This window comes from Chiloscyllium punctatum, chromosome 18 (genome assembly GCF_047496795.1).
Source record: "Chiloscyllium punctatum isolate Juve2018m chromosome 18, sChiPun1.3, whole genome shotgun sequence".
NCBI lineage: Eukaryota > Metazoa > Chordata > Chondrichthyes > Orectolobiformes > Hemiscylliidae > Chiloscyllium > Chiloscyllium punctatum.
The window spans coordinates 93,073,638-93,093,988 of NC_092756.1; the positions used below are offsets into that span (position 1 = coordinate 93,073,638).

General features: G+C 46.5%; 1 protein-coding gene across 7 annotated transcripts in view; it reads right to left on the reverse strand.

The window, feature by feature from the left end:
- The window catches only part of LOC140489336 (excitatory amino acid transporter 2-like), a 52,279-nt gene that overhangs the window by 17,231 nt on the left and 14,697 nt on the right, over positions 1–20,351 (reverse strand). For all 7 annotated transcript variants that reach the window (XM_072588788.1, XM_072588783.1, XM_072588784.1 and 4 more), the window contains 5 exons: positions 14,664–14,816; positions 7,565–7,815; positions 5,193–5,373; positions 2,951–3,077; positions 474–707 (listed from right to left, as the gene is read on the reverse strand). In XM_072588788.1, coding sequence (XP_072444889.1) covers positions 474–707; positions 2,951–3,077; positions 5,193–5,373; positions 7,565–7,815; positions 14,664–14,778 — 908 coding nt within the window. In that variant the 5' untranslated portion in view covers positions 14,779–14,816. The remainder of the gene's footprint in view (positions 1–473; positions 708–2,950; positions 3,078–5,192; positions 5,374–7,564; positions 7,816–14,663; positions 14,817–20,351) is intronic.

Consider the following 20,351-nt stretch of genomic DNA (forward strand, 5'->3'; position numbering starts at 1 on the left):
CTCTCTACACTGTCCCCATCAAAGCTCCCCCAGGTCAGGGACAGCACAGGGTTAGATACAGAATAAAGCTCCCTCTACACTGTCCCCATCAAACGCCACCCCCCTCCTGGAGGTCAGGGACAGCACGGGGTTGGATACAGAGTAAAGCTCCCTCTACACTGTCCCCATCAAACGCCACCCCCCTCCTGGAGGTCAGGGACAGCACGGGGTTGGATACAGAGTAAAGCTCCCTCTACACTGTTCCCATCAAACACCCCTCAAGTATAGAAATAACACAGGGTTAGGTACAGAATAAAGCTTCCTCTGCGCTGTCCCAATCAAACACTCCCCGGAGCAGGGACAGCACAGGGTTAGATACAGAGTAAAGCTCCTCTACACTGTCCCTACTCAGGAGCAGTGCAACATGGTTGGAGTGAACCATTGGACTGTGCTGCCCTTTGGCCAAGCAGGCAGACACAAGAGGTGGGCCCTACCTGGAGGCAGTGCCGAGAGCCGTGATCCAAGCCTGAAATATCCCACCGCAGAAGGTGAGAGGGTTCTTCCTGGTGATGAGGAGGTAGATGGAGGGGAGAATGAAGGCGCCGTGAATAACAAGGCCCACTATCACTGTCACCATGTACATGCCGAGTTGCTGAGCAACCACTTCCAGGTCCTTGATGGCCGCAATCTTCCCGCAGATCAGGGAGGCGATTCCCAAGGGAGAGTACCTGCCAGCACAACACATTCACCCATCAGCACACTCTCTGTCCATCAGGATGGTCTGAAACAAGGTGGGTTTCAGCAAAGTGGGCCCAGCAGGATTCCCGAGGCCTCCTTTGCTAATGGTGGAGATTTATCAAGGGCCATGACAACCAATGACCTATCATACCCACGTCTCCACCTGTACCCTCACCCTCTCACGTGTAAGGCATAGTGTTTTGGGTGAAAGCCCCAATGCGCAGATTGGAGCATGTACCTTCGGCTGGACTCAGGGAAGGCTATACAGTTAGAGGTACCACCTTACCAGAAAGATGTCAAATCAAGTTCCCCTTCTAAGGTAGACTTCAAAGATCTCTTTTGTAATGTATCAAGGAGCAGGAGATGGTGTGCTTGGTGTCCAATATTTATTCCTTTTACCAACATCAGTAAAACCAGAAGACGAGGGACAGTGCTATATACCCATTTTCTGTTGAGCTCTCTCACATTACAGCAATGACCGAATGACTCCAACCTTGCCTGGCTAGAAAGCACATTGAGATGCCCTGAGACAGAGAAAGCCCTCAGCGAACTGACAAGTTGTGAAATAGCCCTAGCGCACAGGGAGGCTGTTCAGCCCATTATGTCTGTGCATGTTCTCCCCTGGTCTCACTCCCCTGGCCTTTCCCTTCAAATCTTCTCTCTTCAGGCAATTATCCAGTTCCCTTTGGAAAGTCCCTATTGAATCTGCCTCCACCGAGGGCAGCACGGTGGCTCAGTGGTTCGCACTGCTACCTCACAGCGCCAGGGGACCCGTGTGCATTGTGTCCAGCCTTGGGCAACTGTCTGTGTGGAGTCTGCGCCTTCTCCCTGTGTCTGCGTGGGGTTCCTCCCACAATCCAAAGGTTAGGGTGGATTGGCCATGGGAAATTGTCCAGAGTGGCTCAGGGATGTGTTAGGGTAAATGTAGAGTAATAGATTGGGGAATGGGTGTGCGTGGGATACTCTTCGGCGGGTCAGTGTGGACTTGTGGGGCCGAAGGGTCTGTTTCCACACTGTAGGGATTCTATGACCTATGACTTCACACTAAGTCAGTGCGGTCAAATTACTAACTGCGCGCTGTGTAAAAATGGTTTCCCTGGTGTTGCCATCGCTCCTTCAGCCAGTCACCTTAAATCCCTGCCCTCCAGTTCTCAACCCTCTCGTCAATGGGAACAGTGTCTCCATATCTACTTCATCCAGAGCCTCCTGATTTTAAACACCTGTACCAAATTCCCTCAAGGCGATAAAGGAACAGGAGGAGGCCATTCTGCCCCTCAAGCCTGCTCCGATATTCAATGAGATCCTGGCTGACTGTGGCCTTACTCTCTATACCTGCCTTTGGCCCATAACCCTCAATCCCTTTGCTTCACAAAAAATGATCATCCTCAGATTTAAAATGAACAACTGATCTAGCATCCAGTGCCATTTGTGGAAGAGAGTTCCAATCTTCTCCCACTCTGTGTGTGTGGAAGTGCTTCCTAACATCTCTCTTGAACGGTCCAGCCTTCATTTGCAAACTTTGCTGCCTCGCTCTGGAACGCCCAAGCAACGAAAATAGAACTATTTCCCCGTCTTTTCCTGTCAAGGTCTTGAAGACTCCAATCAGATCACCCCTTAACCTTCTAAATTCTTGTGAAAAATACCCAACTTGCATAATCCCTCCTTATAGTCCGGTACCACTTTTGTAAACCTACACCGTGCTCCCTCCAACGCCAATATAATCCTTCCCGAGGTGTGATGGCCAGATCTGCTCCCAGTACTCCAAATGGAGTTCAACCAGGGTATTGTGTGACTGCAGCATCACCTCTATGCGCTTATACTCCAATACGCGAGATATAAGGTCCTCAGCTTCGCCAACATCCCCAGGAAATCGGAATTCTAAGCCGTTGCATAAATTCCGGTGAATCTTCAGTGAACCGTCTCTAAGGGCTGTCTGAACTTTGATGCCTATACTGGGCAAAGTCCACCAGGTGAGGCGGTACAAATGTTTGTTATAACTTTCTCAATTGTGCACACGATGCTTTTATAAAGCCCAGGATCCCGTAGGTTTCCATTAACCATGTTCCTGTCCTGCTCTACCACCTACAATGCAACTCACCCCTCTACTACCACCCCTCTGTGCCTCATTCAGTGACCTTGACACGTGCTCACCAACATCTTCTCCTCCCCCCACCATCCCTGTCTCCCCCCCCACCCCCACCAAGGTGCCCCTCCTTGTGGAAATGACCCTTACCACATGATCATTGAAACCAGCTTCATTATGATTTCATTGAGAACGTTGAAGAACTCGGCCATGATATGTGCCCTTTCACCCATCTTCCCCATGGATATCCCAAACGCAATGAAGAAACCAATCAGGCCTAGGGAACAAACAGCAATTTAACAACAGAGTCAAGCTGTTGCGTTATATGTACAAACCAAGAGTCACATTGTCAACAAATTCAGAAGGAACAAGTTGGCGATGGCAGGGAGAAACTGGAATGTTGGCCTTTGCCACAAACTATTTGAGCCAGAGGAAATTGTATAAAACCTTGGAGAATCAATAACACATGGGGCTGGAAAAGGCACAGCCGGTCAGGCAGTATCTGAGGGGCAAGAGAGTCGACATTTCAGACAGGACCCTTCTTCAGGACTGGGGACGGGGGAAGGGGTTTGAGAGAGAAAGCTAGGTGATTGGTGAGTGAAGGTAGGAGGTGATAGTGAGAGGGCTTGGAGAGGCACTGCCTGGAGCACTGTGTATGGTTTGCTCTCCTTATCTCCTCATTAGACAGCCCTGTCTCCTCAGGGTTCAGTCTGATGGACCTCTATTGAACTCCCTCTACAGCAAGTGCATCCTTCCTCAGAAATGACCCTGTCTTTGTATATTTACAGTGTGTGAGGACCAAGGGCCAGAGGAATCTTCAGTCTGAATGTGACTGCCTTTACTAACACGATCATCTCTGAACAGTATCATGCCCCATGCATTATATTGTAGCTCAAGAACTGTTATTTAAGATATCACACTATTGTGAATTGGCAGCACCTGAATCCTGGAGGAAGGGTTATATTTGATGGTAATGCAGGCAGCTCAGAAAAGGTTTGCTGATCTGATTCCAAATATGGAGAGGCTGTTCATCAGGAGAGGTTGTGTAGGTTCATTGGAGTTGACAGGGAGGTGACTTTATCAAAACGTGTAGAATTCTTGGAAGGGGGGGGGGGGGGGTGGAATTTGACAGGGTAGATGTGGAGAACTTGTGGGAGATTCCAAGAAACAGAGGGCATAAAGAGGGCATAATCTCAGAATAAGGGAATTTAAGAGAATGATAGAGAGGATTTTTTTTTCATGTCAGGTAGTAAATTTGTGCAATTCTTTACCGCAGATGGTCTGGGTCGATAAATATACTCAAGGCTGAGATAGACACGTTTTTATTCTGTAAGGGAATCAAGGGGGGAAAGGCAGGAAAGTAGAGTTGAGGATTATCAGACTTGATAATCATTCAATGGTTGAGCTGAATCGATGGGCTGAATGGCCTGCTTCAGCCCATATGTCTTATGGTCTTCAAGGGGCAGGTTTGGTGGTCCCACCACATGCAGGCACTGGGAGGTTTAGAACTGTCCCTCATCAGTCCCCAACAGTCCTGGGGCTTCAGTGGTTCAGCTCCACACTCTCCATTGGGAATGGGTTACAAACATTGGCCCAGCTAGCGACACCCCTATCCCAAGAAAGGAGAAAACAGAACTTATATGGTGGCTCTGTGATTAGCACCGCTACCTCATAGCGCCAGGGACCTGGGTTCAAACCCACCCTGGGCAACTGTCTGTGCATAGTTTGCACATTGTCCCTGTGTCTGAGAGCTCCCTCTGGATGCTCCAGTTTCCTCCCCCCCAACCCCCACAGTCCAAAGATGAGCAGATTTGAGTGAATTAGCCCAGCTAAATTGCCCATGATGTGAGGGTTAGGGTGGATTAGACATGGAAAATGCAGCATTATAGGGTAAGGGGGGAATTGGCCTGGATGAAATGCACTTCTGCGTGTTGGTGTGGGCTGAATGGCCTTGTCCCACACTGTCGGGATTCTATACATTCTCTGGTTGTGTTGCATTTAAATGCTGCAGTTTCCTCAGAAAAGGAACATTAGTATTTTTCTCCATGCTTCCAAGCAATTGGAGTACCCAACCATTCATCGATGTGGCCAATGTTCCCTCTCAGCTACATGGCTTCTAGGGTGCTCTGTGCACATGAACTTTGGGATGTCCACACAGCGGCAAGAAAAACGAGAGAGGAAGGTTGGTTTTGCCCTCAATTTACAGCCTCCCCTTATGTCCTTCAATAATAGACAGAAAAATCAAGGTCAAAAGTGGAGTTAACTCATTCTGCACATCTTCAGCAGCGTCTTGTCTTCATCATCCAGAAAAGCATCCAAAATGGGGTCACCCCTCTGCAGAATCATGGTATGGAATTAATAAATTTAGAAAGTAAGGGAGCGTGACTCCTACCTAGAACATTCATGCCCCATTTCAGCTCCAGTTGTTTCTTTGTTACAAAGATCGGCCGGGTGTTGACAGAGAGTAGAGTCCCATTTGGGAAGGAAGCATTCGCTGTGACTGCATGGGTTGAGTTGTCAGACTTGGCGTCATCAGGGAGAGAGACCAGAACCTTCTTTGATACAGTTTGCACCTAATTGACCAAATCAATCCCGTCAGTAAAATGTATTGCAACGCTTTCCAATAACTGCACTTGTTTTATTCCATTAGAAACATGACATTGACAACAGGCACATGCTGGGCTCGCTTAATCTATTCGGGGACCCGATTTTACAATGGTAACCATGGCAACAGTGGAGAGAAAGTAGGCCAATCCAATTGATTGTGTTTTGCAGAAACTCTGTAAATGAAAATAACACACGGCTTAGTTTCACCAATAACTGATGAACAAGGATGATGTGGAATTATTCTTAACAGTCACTCTCAAAGTCAACAATACAACTGATATTATTGTCAATCCATCTTGTATATGTCCATCAATCCACTGTGCATCTATCTTTATGTCTTGCTATTTACAACAATTTGCATTTGTACTGTGCCTTTAAGAGAACAAACCATCTCCAGATGTATTGCTGTTGTCTTTTCTGATGAAACTACAAGGGGACATCAGGAGAAAGTAATTTAAATAGGAAGGGGTTTACAGAATGACCAAATGAAACAGAAAGAGATGGAGACAGGAACATTTGAGCACAGGATCCAGAGAGTTGCCTGAGGGTGGACAAAGTGGTAGTAAGTCTAAGGGAGGGCATTCTAATAATGGGTAATGGTTTCAGGGTCACCGTCACTGGGACTAGTCTGAATTTCAGACTGTCTTACTAGATGAAGGTGTTGCAGTGGGAGTGAACCCCCACCACAGCATTAACCTAGGCTTTTGGATAAATCGCCCATGACATGATCACTTTACCACTGCCTCGCTTTATGGATAAATCAATGAACGTTTTCTAAAACCTGACTTAAGAGCGTTTAATGAGTGGAATATGCTGCTCAGTGAGTAGTGTCAGACTGAACCCCACTCCAGAGTGCTGGGTACAGTCAGAGGCTGACCACTACAGTGCAGCTCAGGGAGAGCCTCCAGACTGAAGATCCTGTCTGCAGTGTCCAAGAGATTCGATTGCAGCATTTGAGAAAGAGCAGGGAATTTCTCTACAGTATCCTAGCAGATATCCCTCAACAAGTTTCGCTAACAAGTCATAGATACACAGCACAGAAACAGACCAACTCGTCCATGCCGACAAAATATCCTAAATCAATCTAATCCCATTTGCCAGCATTTAGCCCATATCCCTCCAAACCCTTCCTATTAATATACCCATCCAGATGCCTTTTAAATGTTGTAATTATACCAGCCTCCACCACATCCTCTGGCAGCTCATTCCATACATGTACCACCCTCTACATGAGAAAGCTGCCCCTTAGGTCTCTTTTATATCTTTCCCCTCTCACCCTAAACCTATGCCCTCTAGTTCTGGACTCCCCCATCCCAGGGAAAAGACTTTGTCTACTTATCCTATCCATGCCCCTCATAATTTGATAAACCTCTATAAGGTCACCCCCTCAGACTCTGACACTCCAGGGAAAACAGCCCCAGCCTATTCAACCTCTCCCAATAACTCAAACCCTTCAACCCAGAATAGCGCACAATACTAGGGCTTTCCCAAAGTGGGTGAGCTCTGAGGCACCATTGGCCTACTATGTAGTTCTAATCAATTTACAACAATTTTGAGCCTGCTCCGATGGATCCCAATACAATACCCATCCCTCACCCGCACAGGTCTCCACCTGTCACCATTGGCTCTCTATCCCTTACCTACGGTTTTCAGCCCACACTTATTGGTCTCTGCCCCTCACCTACCAGTCTCTGCCCCTTACTTACTGGTTCCCACCCCTCACCTACTGGTCCCTACCCCCTTTACTTACTGGTCCCTACCTTTCACTCATGGGTCTCAATCCCTCAACTATGGGTTCTCATCCCTCAGCCAGCGGTCCTCACCCCTCAGTGATGGGTCTCTACCCCTCACCTATGGGTTTCTCACCTACAGGTCTCCCTCTCCTCTCCACCCTCGATCTCACTGGTTGTGAAATGTTAACACCTCGAATCATGATCTCAGAGGGAAAAGGTTTGGGAAACTGACTGTCATACTGTGAGAGTTTTTCGATTGGCTTCCAGTCGCTAAAGTACTTCAGTGGTTATAAAGCACTTTGAGCTATCCAATGGTCATTGGAAAGAGCTTCCTAAACATAAATCTTTCTTTATCCCCAGTCTGGAGGCAGTGCCAACTCACTACTAGAAATCCAAAAGTCTAGTTAACCGAAACAGAGGTTACCTGTTGGAAACATGCTTGAACAAGGTTTTCCGGGAACAGATTCCGGATGAGATCCAGGAAGGCATCCAAACTTGACACTTCGGGATTCCTGGACATCACAGTCATCGGCTTCTTCAGCTTTTGGTTACCAGGATGGATGGCGATCACCAGAACCACACCGAGAGCAGCAGCGATCACTGTGGTGGACATGTAATACACCAAGGCCCGGGAGCCCATCCTCCCACTCGATTTAGCATCCAGACCCGCGAGGCCTGGAGGGAGAAGGGAACAATGGTCATGAAGTGTGCTGCCTCGTTGTAATTCTTGACAAAATCCTTTCATAACACCATAAAACGTAGTGGTGTAATAGACTGTTCAGCCCATCAAATCTACCCCACCATTCGAGGAGGTTGTGGCTGATCTGATAATCCTCAACCCTACTTTCCTGCCTTTTACCCACAATCCTCAGTTCCCTCCTCCTTAAAAATCTGTCCAACCCAGCCTTGAGTAACCAGAGTGACTTAGCCTCTGTAGATTCATTATTTCAGAGAAGAAATTCCTCCTCATCTCAACCTCAAATGTCATTCTTGGATTATGCCATAAAACCATAAGAAATAGGAACAGGAGGAGGCCATTCAGCCCCTCAGACCTGCTCCACTATTCAGTAGGATCATGGCTGATCCGATATTCCTCACATCCACCTTCCTGCTTTTTCCCTGTAACCCTTGATTCCCCGACTGGCCAAGAATCTATCTAGCTCAATATACATAAGGTCTCTGCCCTCAGAGCTCTCTGTGGTAAGGAGTTCCAAAAACACACAAGCCACTAAGGGAAGAAATTCCTCCTCATCGCAATCTTACATTGGCATCCCCTTTCATCTGAGACTATGCCCTTTGGCCCTTGACCAATCATTTCAGCTGCGTCATAAGATTCTTCCCGATGCTGACTGACTTACTGTACAAGCATGCAAATGTTCAAATTGGGACTGGGAGTAAGTAGGCCATTCAGCCCCTTTAGTCTACTTCGCCACTGAACGAGACCTTGGCCTCAACTCCACCTTTCCACCCACCCCCAAGAACCATCCTCTCCCCTGTCAATCAACAATCAATTGACCTTGACCCGAAAGATAATCTAAAGCCCTGTCTCCTTCAGAGTACCACAGACCCACAACCATCTCAGACAGAGAAAAACTCCTCATCTTCTCCATCTTAAATGGGAGCTCCAACACTCTCCCACCTTTTACCGCTGTATTCAGTGTTGACCTTCCAAAGAGACCTTTACTTTGCCCAAGTATCACTGAAGTTGCGAGGTCTCCTTTTGTTTTAGCACCAAAACATCCCGTCACACCTCATCCTATTGGCAGTCAGAATCCTGCCCTGGCTACTTCCTTGGGAAAGGTTCCAGGATGGAGGACTTGGGGATTAGGGAAGGGGGGTCAGTTTTGAGAATAATCTGTTTCAAACAAGACTTCCTTGACAAGTTAGTAGGCTGTCACTCAATAAGTACAAATTTGTCTGAAGCAGTTTGATTACTTTGTGTGCTACTGGGGAATGGGGAGCCAGAACTGCATTGAATTTACACCACGGAAACTGACCATTCAGCCTGGCTGATGTTTATGCTCCACTTGGGTCACCTTCCACCTAGTACATCTCATCGACAAATCCTTTTTATTTGTTTCTCCTTCACATATATATCACACTCTCTCTTAAATATGTCTGCTATTTGACTCAACTAATTCCTGGGTTAGTGAGTTCCACATTCTGGTCCTAGGTAGTAACATTTCTCTTGATTTATCCAATGGATTTCTTAATGATCATTTTAGATTTATGATCCCTAGTTCTGCACAAACAGAACCACATTCTCTGCCCCGAGCAATGTTTACCCTATCCCCGTTCTCACACTCTTTCCCCCGTCCCCGTTCTCACACTCTTTCCCCCGTCCCCATTCTCACGCTCTTTCCCCCGTCCCCGTTCTCACGCTCTTTCCCCCGTCCCCGTTCTCACGCTCTTTCCCCCGTCCCCGTTCTCACGCTCTTTCCCCCGTCCCCGTTCTCACGCTCTTTCCCCCGTCCCCGTTCTCACGCTCTTTCCCCCGTCCCCGTTCTCACGCTCTTTCCCCCGTCCCCATTCTCACGCTCTTTCCCCCGTCCCCGTTCTCACGCTCTTTCCCCCGTCCCCGTTCTCACGCTCTTTCCCCCGTCCCCATTCTCACGCTCTTTCCCCCGTCCCCGTTCTCACGCTCTTTCCCCCGTCCCCATTCTCACGGTCTTTCCCCCGTCCCCATTCTCACGCTCTTTCCCCCGTCCCCATTCTCACACTCTCCCCCGTCCCCATTCTCACACTCTACCCAGTCTCCATTCTCACACTCTACCCAGTCTCCATTCTCACACTCTACCCAGTCTCCATTCTCACACTCTACCCAGTCTCCATTCTCACACTCTACCCAGTCTCCATTCTCACACTCTACCCAGTCTCCATTCTCACACTCTACCCAGTCTCCATTCTCACACTCTACCCAGTCTCCATTCTCACACTCTACCCAGTCTCCATTCTCGAACTCTCCCCCGTCCCCATTCTCAAACTCTACCCAGTCTCCATTCTCGAACTCTCCCCCGTCCCCATTCTCAAACTCTACCCAGTCTCCATTCTCGAACTCTCCCCCGTCTCCATTCTCGAACTCTCTCCCATCTCCATTCTCGAACTCTATCCCGTCCCCATTCTCGAGCTCTACCCCATCCCCATTCTCAAACTGTCCCCCGTCCCCATTTTCAAACTCTTCCCCTGTGCCCGTTCGCGCACTCTTCCCCCGTTCTCAAGCTCTATCCTGTCTCAATTCTCAAACTCTATCCCATCCCAATTCTCAAACTCTACCCTGTCCAATCCTTCAATATATTTAAATTAGGTCCCCGATCTATCATATCTGTTCTAAGGAGCCTCAGTCTAATCTGCAGTTCCTGATAATTATTTGTTCCATTTATTATCTGTATGTGGATTAATCGGAAAGAGGTGAGCCTTCCACAAGGATAAAAAGTTTAGAAATATGCTTTAACTCTCACAGCTTCACCCTGCGTTTACTGTGTGGTCGTGGGGGAGTTTACAGATGGATTAACATTCTGACAGTTGACAGAGTCAGTGAGTCATACAGCACAGAAACAGACCCCTCAGTTCAACCAGTCCATGCTGACAATAATCCAAACTTGACCTATGTCCCTCCAATCATTTCCTATTCATGTACTTACCCAAATGTCTTTTAAACAGTGCAACTGTACCCACATCCACCACTTCCTCTGGAAGTTCATTCCACACACAAACTGGGTAAAAGAATTGCCCCTCATATCTTTCTTAAATCTCTCTCCTCTCCCCTTAAAAATATGCCACCTTGTCTTGAAAACCCCACTCTAGGAAAAAGCCAGCTGCCAGTCACCTTATTTATACCCCTCATGATTTTATAAACCACTGTAAGGTCACCCCCTCAACCTCCTACACTCCAATGAAAAATGTCCTAGTCTATCTAGTCTCTCCTGATAACTCAAACCTTTCATTCCCAGCAATGCCTTGGTAAATCTCGATTGAATCCTCTCCACTTTAATAATATCCTTCCCATAACAGGGTGACCAGAACTGGACACAGAAAAGGCCTAACCAATGTCTTGTACAACCACAACATGACGTCCCACAGATAAGACACAATTTTCTAAACTGGTAAAGCAGGATTAATGGGCCGAATGGTCTATTCTTTCTTATGGTCTTATGAGAAATGACACAAATGCCCCACTCGATATCAACCCAGTTTGGAAATTGCGAGGGAAAACAGTGGTTACACACAACATCTGGGGTCCTAACTTTCTTGGGTTGCTAACTTATTCTTGGAGGTTCCATCGCATGACCTCTCACCCTTCACCCAGCCCTCAATGACCTTTCCACCCTCTACTCACCATATCTAAAACTTTTCGAATGGAAATTAGGAATGTATGTAATTGTTTTTGTGAACGTCCAAGAGATTTTCCACCCAAGCTACCTCCAACAGTGTCCAGATGTTTAATATTGAATTTTGGAAGCTTCCTGGGAGACTGGGAACTGCAAAATGAAGCCAAAGACTCAAAGGCTTTGATGACGGATATTCTGGGCATTGGTCCATGCACTGCCCTAGGGATCCTGTGCACAGGCTCAATGGGCCAAGGGGCCTCCTCTGTGCTGCTTGAATCTATGAGCCTGAGTGACTGACAGTCAGATCCTCCCTTTCATCTGTCTTTATGGAATCATGAGGGGCACCATTTCACCCATTGCACCCAGGTCGGCCTCTACAGCGAAAGCTTACTCAATTTGTCTCGCAACCAAAGCAAACACAAGATACTACAGATACAGGTAGCCCCCACTTTCAAAGGTTCACTACATGCCACTTCCCTTTTACAATTGACCTACATTAGTATCTGTTTTTGCCAACCAAAAGAAATCCAAAGAGGATTTTCACTTTTACGAGAAAAGGCAAAATCTTTCCCATATAAATTGATGCTTCTTCACTTCATGCCATTTTGGCTGGCAAAAGGTTTCATAGGAACACTCTACTTTTTTTTATAGCAGGGGATACCGATACAGGAAACCACAGAAATTGCTGGAGAAACTCAGCAGGTCTCATGGCATCTGTGGAGAGCGAAACAGAGTTTAGAACTCTGAAGAATTCAGTAAGGCGTCCGACAAGGTTCCCCATGGGAAACTGGTTAGCAAGGTTAGACCTCACGGAATACAGGGAGAAATAACCATTTGGATACAGAACTGGCTCAAAGGTAGAAGACAGAGGGTGGAGGTGGAGGGTTGCTTTTCAGACTGGAGGCCTATGACCAGTAGAGTGCCACAAGGACCAGTGCTGGGCTCTCTACTTTTCATCATTTACATAAATGATTTGGATGTGAGCATAAGAGGTACAGTTAGTAAGTTTGCAGATGACACCAAAAGTAGTGGACAGTGAAGAAGGTTACCTCAGATTACAACAGGATCTTGACCAGATGGGCCAATGGGCTGAGAAGTGGCAGATGGAGTTTAATTCAGATAAATGCAAGGTGCTGCATTTTGGGAAAGCAAATCTTAGCAGGACTTATACACTTAATGGTAAGGTACTGGGGAGTGTTGCCGAGACCTTGGAGTGCAGGTTCATAGTTCCTTGAAAGTGGAGTTGCAGGTAGATAGGATAGTGAAGAAGGCGTTTGGTATGCTTTCCGTTATTGGTCAGACTACTGAGTACAGGAGTTGGAAGGTCATGTTGTGGCTGTACAGGACATTGGTTAGGCCACTGTTGGAATATTGCGTGCAATTCTGATCTCCTTCCTATTGGAAGGACGTTGTGAAACTTGAAAGGGTTCAGAAAAGATTTACAGCATGTTGCCAGGATTGGAGGATTTGAGCTACAGGGAAAGGTTGAATAGGCTGAGGATAAATAGACAAAGTCTTTTCCCTGGGGTGGGAGAGTCCAGAACTAGAGGTCATATTTTTAGGGTGAGATGGGAAAGATTTAAAAGAGACCGAAGGAGCAACTTTTTCATGCAGAGGGTGGTACGTGTATGGAATGAGCTGCCAGAGGATGTGGTGGAGCCTGGTGCAATTACAGCATTTAAAAGGCATCTGGATGGGTATATGAATAGGAAGGGTTTGGAGGGATATGGGCTGGGTGCTGGCAGGTGGGACTAGATTGGGTTGGGATTTCTGGTCGGCATGGACAGATTGGACCGAAGGGTCTGTTTCAGTGTACATCTCTATGACTCTATAATAATTGTACCAGACTTGAAACATTAACTCTTCTCCAGGGCCTTTAATGTGAATATAATGCAAGGTGAAGTCACCAGAATCTTGCCAGACCATCATTAGAGAGAGAGGGCTGGAGAGTTTGAGATATAGGGAGAGGCTGGAGCTGTTTTCCCTGGAGCATCGGAGGCTGAGGGGTGACCTTATTGAGGTTTATAAAATCATGAGGGACATCAATAAATAGACAAGGTCACTTCATTGGGGTGGGGGGAGTCCAGAAGTAGAGGGCACAGATTTAGGATGAGAGGGGAAAGATTTAAAAAGGTCCTAAGGGGCAACTTTTTCATGCAGAGGGTGGTACATGTATGGAATGAGCTGTCAGAGGAAGTGGTGGAGGCTGGTACAATTGCAACATTTAAAAGGCAACTGGATGGGTATATGAATAGGAATACTGGAGGGATACTGGCCAGGTGCTGGCAAATAGAACTAGATTAGGTTAGGATATCTGATCAGCACAGATGAGTTGTACTGAAGGGTCTGTTTCCGAGCTGTACATCACCAGGACTGGTGTTAGTTTAATCAGAGGGCCACATACCTCAAGGAGGGGAGAGATTAGGAAGGAGATTCCTTCATAGTAACCTCAACTGTTGCAGGAATTGAACCCATAGCGTTGGTATCTTCCCACATTACAGACCAGCCATCCAAGCTAACAAACTCCCTGTGATGCGTTCTGTTGCTGAATAGCCCACAGCTGAAGCAAGAAGCAGGTACAGCGAGTGTGTAGCCAGAAGGCAAAGGAGGAGAAAGGCTGGTGAAGGCAATGACGCGGTGGTATTATCGCTGCACTATTAATCCAGAGACAAGAGTGTGGTTACTGGAAAAGCACAGCCAATCAGGCAACATCTGAGGAGCAGAAGAGTCAACATTTCGGGTGAAGCCCTTCCCCAGGGATGATGATCAGGAAGGATGATTAATCCAGAGACCCAGGAATGTCCTGTGGACCCAAGTTCGAATCATGTCACAGCAGATCGAACTCAATAAAAGAGGAAATCTGGGGTTAAGACAACAGTGAGATAATTACTGATTGTTGCAAAGTCCCATCTGGTTCACTGAGCTACTTCAGGGTGACTTTACCTCACATTACAATCACGTCGTAGGGTGAGAGAAATAGTTAACATTTCGAGTCAGTATGATTCCTCTTCAGAGTTCTAAATTTTAAGGAAGGAAATCTGCCTTCCGCACCCAGTCTGGTCTACATGTGACTCCAGCCCCGCAGGAAAGTGGCCAACTCTCAACTGCCTTCTGGGTAATAAATACTGGCCTGGCCAGCTACAGCCACATTTGCAGGAATGAATAATGAAAGAAACAACCATCACGATTTCTCACCTGAGATCAAACTGGAGATGACGAGCGGGAGAATCAGCATCTTGAGCATTCGCATCAGGATGTCACCAGGGAAGGAGACGAGGAGGAGGAAGTTGGGGCCCAGGTCAGGAACCATGCGCAGAAGACAACCAAACACTGCCCCCAGAATGACTCCTGAAGCACGAAAGGTTAAACCAAGTCAGACTCCGATACAACACAAACTCACAGACCACGAGCTGGAGGAAGGATATTATTAAATGGGAAAGGAAAGAAAAGAAATGATTCACAAGGATGTTACCAAGACTGAAGGGTTGGAGTTATTAGGAGAGGCTGGATAGGCCGGGACTTTTATTCCCTAGAGTGTAGGAGATTGATTACATTAGATTCGTCTCAACAGCGACACTTGGAATCTTCATTGAACTTTAAATCGCACAACAGTCACCAGGGTGTCAAGATTATTTTAAACACTGAGTTTATTTGGGCTAAAATCTCGAGGCAGGAACATAGAAAATAGTAGTCGGCCATTCGGCCCCGCTCTGCCATTCAATGAGATTAGATTACCTACAGTGTGGAAACAGGCCCTTCGGCCCAACAAGTCCACACCGACCCTCCGAAGAGTAACCCACCCAAACTCATTTCCGTCCAACTAATGCACCTAACACTACGGGCAATTTAGCATAGCCAATTCACCCAACCTGCACATCTTTGGACTGTGGGAGGAAACCGGAGCACCCGGAGGAAACCCACACAGACACAGGGAGAATGTGCAAACTCCACACAGACAGATGTCCAAGGCGGAGATCGAACCTGGGACCCTGGTGCTGTGAGACAGCAGTGCTAACCACTGTGCCACCCGTTGAGGGGTGACCTTTAAGAAGTTTATAAAGTCATAAGGGGCATGGATAAGGTGAATAGCCAAGGTCTTTTCTCCAGTGTGGGTGAGTCTAAAACTAGAGGGCATAGGTTTAGGGTGAGAGAGGAAAGATATAAAAGTGACCCAAGGAGCAACTTTTTACACAGAGGATAGTGCGTGTGTGGAATGAGCTGCCAGAGGAAGTGTCAGAGATGGATACAATTGCAACATTTAAAAGGCGTTTGGACAGGGACATGGAAAGGAAAGGTTTAGAGGTGAAATAACTCCATGGTATCCTGTCACCAAGTCATTCTTTATTTACACAGGCATACTACATGACACTGACCCTGCTTGCTCAGAGCTGGCTCCTAGAGTGAGCAGAACCCCTGACACTCCTGTTTATATCTGTCAGCCAGGACCTGATTGAACCAGTGTAACAATCCCACTCAGGGAACTCAGATTCTATGAGATCCACCTGGCTGACCTTGTTACAATCACTACAAGAGGGATATGGACGAAATGCAGGCAAATGGGACTAGTTCCGTTTAGGAAACCTGGTCAGCATGGACAGGTTGGGCAGAAGGGTCTGCTTCTGTGCTGTATGACTTTACATGAAAGACTTGCATTTGTGGTAGCATATTTTAGCAGCTCAGGCAATTCTAAAGGATGGTAAAGATGTATTTTGAAGTCTCATCGCTGTTATGATATAGGAAACAAAGCAGCCAATTTGCGAACAGCAAGCGCCTTATATAACCATGTGATAATAACCAGAACGTTTTTAAACCTAAAACCTATGAAGAGTCCCAGATGGAAGTGTAAGCTGAATTTTTTCCTCCCAATGCTGAATTTGAGGGGTATTCTCTGGGGTGACCGCTAGCAGATGTTCCCGTCATCTATAAAAGTGCTGTAGCTTTCAGAGGCGTGTTTGTCCTTTTTTCTTTTAGACAGAGATTAGGGGACAGGTGCCAAGCAGGCTCTGAGGAGATAAACACTTTTTGAAGCTTAGGGTTTAAAAAAAAATTGGAACAATAGAAGCAGCCTGAGTGGATGTTGTCAAGTTCTCACAGAACCAGAATTTTCCATTAGTTTTAGGCAGTTGTTGCTGGGGTCTCAGCAGACTTGGAAGTAGTGAATCTCTGCCAGCTGCTACACTCTCTCTGAACTGTCTCTCAGAATTGTCTTTTGATGTTCTTTCCTCTTGAATTGAAAAACTGCATGTGAGACATTCTATTCTTGAATTTGCCTTTTGCCAAGGGTGTGTTTATGGGATGTTGCTACATTGGAGCAGTTAATTAGTACTCGTTACTATCTGTATTATTCAGTGAAGTTTTCCAGTCGTGTTAGGTTATTCCCAATTCTTCTTTCTTTTGTTGTATTTTAACTATAGTGTTTGAATAAATTGTGCTTTGCTCCAAGTTGAGTAGTTTGATCAATTGAATTGCATCTGGAATACAGCATCTCACATTTACCTTTAAAATAAGAAGAAATTAGAATCTAGGCTACTTTCTTAAAATATTTTGATGAGGTCTGGTCTGGTCTGGTCTGTAACACATTACTCATAAAATCATAAGGAATTTATTTTCTTTCTGTGTACGAGAGATGAGCGACGATGGCTGGGCCATTTATTGCCCATCCCTAGTTGCTCTTAAGAAGGGGGTGGTGAGCTGCCTTCTTGAACCGCTGCAGTCCATTTATAGTCAGGACACCCATAATGCAGTCTGGGAAAGAATTCCAGAAATTTGGCCCAGCGACAGTGAAGATACAATATATTTTCAAGTTATGATAGTGAGTGGCTTGGAGGGGAACTTGCACAGGGGTGGGGTTTGTTGAACAGAGTTGTATCCATTTAATCAGGAGAAATACTTTCAGCGATTTAGATTAGATTAGATTCCCTACAGTGTGGAAACAGGCCCTTTGGCTCAACCAATCCACACTGACCCTCCGAAGAGTATCCCACCCAGACCCATTTCCCTCTGACCAATGCGCCTAACACTATGGGCAATTTGCCATGATCAATTCACCTGGCCTGATGCGCGAAGGATCTTTTCTATCCACTGATTGGACAGGAAGGCCACATTTTTTTGCAAGGCAGTACCCCTGATGCTGTGGTCTCCTCTCAGTGCTGCCCAGGGTGTACCTACCCAGGCCTCAAACCTGGGACTTGTTCACACCCTCAGCAAAGTGAGTTGAGATTTTGCGTCTTACAAAATAGGGTTTCCCAATAGCGAGGTTGAGAGAAAACCGCTGCAGAGATCCAATCTGATATTTAGATTTTAAGCCACCTTAATGAACAGCAAAGACACTCATTCCCTCGACGAATTGCGAGAGTGCGTGCGTTTGCACGAGACGGTCAGTCTCAATGACTTTGAGTAGACCATCCTGCGTCTCTTCAAATGCCAAGCAAAGGTTGATTAAAAAAAAATGCCAACAGCAGTTATCTGAGGGATTAGGCCCTGCTTTAATATCTTATTTACCTCGGATTTACACAGAAACATTGAATCCCTAATGAAATTCCAATCCCTTCTGATCAAGAAGCAATTTCAGGGCTGTCACAGAGGTTAAAGGAAACAGGAATTAATGCAGGCTCTCTGACTCAAGTGAAAACATGTGATGCTGCCGTCAGTAATCCACTCTTAAAGAGCAGATCTAGACTTCAAAGATGCAACATAATCTTCAGTATTAAAAACGGGAGGTATCTGGACACTAACTGAAGTCTCTCAGTCCCCTCTCTCTCTAAGGAGATATCTGCACACTGACTGGTGTCTCTCAGTTCCCCCTCTCTCTCTGTCTGAGGGAGATATCTATTCACTTATTAGTGTCTCTCAGGGAGGTATTGCTACACTGATTAGTGTCTCTCAATCCCCTGTCTCTCTCTATCTCTCTCTCAGGGAGATATCTGTACAATGCCTGATATCGCTCAGTCCCTCCTCTCTCTCCCTCTGAGGGAGGTATCTGTACACCTACTGATCTCACAGAGATTTCTCTACACTGACTGGTGTCTCTCAGTCCCCTGTCTCTCTCTCTCTCTCTCTCTCTTTCTGGGAGATATCTGTCCACTAATGGGTGTCTCTCAGTCTCCTCTCCCTCACTCAAGGAGATCACTGCACACTAACTGGTGTCTCTTACTCCCCTCTTTCTCACAGAGAGATATCTGTACACCGACCTGTGTCTCTCAGTCCCTTTTTTCTCACAGGGAAATATCTGTACACTAACTGATGTCTCTCAGTCCCCTCTTTCTCACAGGGAGAAATATGTACACTGACCTGTGTCTCTCAGGTTCCCCCCCCCCCCCTCCCCCCACCTTTTTACGACTATAGGGATCATGGGGAAAGGTTTTTCTCCACCTGGAGAGGTTGGTGAGTCGCAGGAACTCACTGTCCAGTTTGGTGGTGTCGGCAGAAGCCCTCAGCTCATCTTAAAGAGAGCTTTGGTCTGCAACTGTAACCTGTAAGGCTGTAAGGCTGCCATGAGGCATTGCAAGGTGGGATGAGAACGAGTGGATAGTCAGGTTTTTATCTCAGCCAGCAGTGGGCCGAGTAGCCTTTTTCTGTGCTGTAACGCCTGCGTTTTTTTTTGGTTCTAAGCTTGTGGGTTCCAGAAACCAAAGTCCATAAGACAGGCAGATCCACCCTGGGCATGACTGAGAGAATGGCGCCATCTTGGGATACATTGTGTTTCAGTTAAGTCATTGAAACCAAGACCCTGTCTCTATCCTTGAGTCGACACAATAGATCCTTTGACATTATTTCGAAAAGAACAGGGAAGCTGTATGTCTCCGATAACCCCCCAGCGACAAATCATCGTCAGACTTACTTGCCTTGAAGTTGACGTTCCTCAGAAGTCTGTCATGGATCACATGACATGACAGATTGATTGTCAACCAACAGACTTTAGGTTGATGAGGTAGGATGCCCCATGGAGTAGTGGGACCTGGAGAGCACCCTTTCCTCCATTTTCCTCTCTGGCCTGCCTCATTATGGAGACACTGTAACTTAAAATAGGGTGGATCTTGGTGAAAGGTGTGAGTTTCCTTCAGGTTTTCGGGTTTCCTCCCACAATCCAAAAACGTGCAGGGTAGGGTGGATTGGCCATGGGAAATTGCCCTGTAGTGCACAGGGATGTGTAGGCTAGGTGGGTTAGCCATAGGAAGTGCAGGGTTACAGGGATAGGGTAGGGAGGTGGGTCTGGGTGGGACACTCTTTGGAGTGTCTGAGTGAACACAATGAGCTGAATGGCCATGCTATAGAGATTCTATAACCTCCAGCTTCTTGTCTACTCTCAATACGCTGTTACTAATTAAAAATCTGTCTATCTCCTCCTTAATCTTACTCAATGTCCCAGCATGCACTGCACTCGGCGGAAGTGAACTGCACAGGTTCATGACCATTCGAGAGAAGTCCTTCCTCCTCATCTCTGATTTAAATCTGCCAACCCTTATCCTAAAACTACAACCTTTCCTTCCAGATTGCCCCACAAGGGGAAACATCTGCTCTATATCTGCTTTGTCAATCCCCTTCAGTAAGAAACAGATCCCTCAGTAAAATCTCTTCCCACCCTTCAGAACAGTATTATATTTTCCATGTTGTAACAACAGTTACACTTTAGAGGTACTTTGTTGAATAGGAGTCAATTTGGGACACGCAGAGGTTAGAAAGATCGCTCTATAAATGCAACTCCTTTTCATTTTCACTGTAGTGCAGCTGAAAACACTACGCTTTCTCTCTCCACCCTGTCCCAACCCCCTACAAAGGTCAAACTCAGTGAGAATGAAGGACTAACAACTCACAGAATGTCACAATTCCACAAACAACTACAATGACAATAAAATCAAACAGGATTAAAGAATCAAACATCCC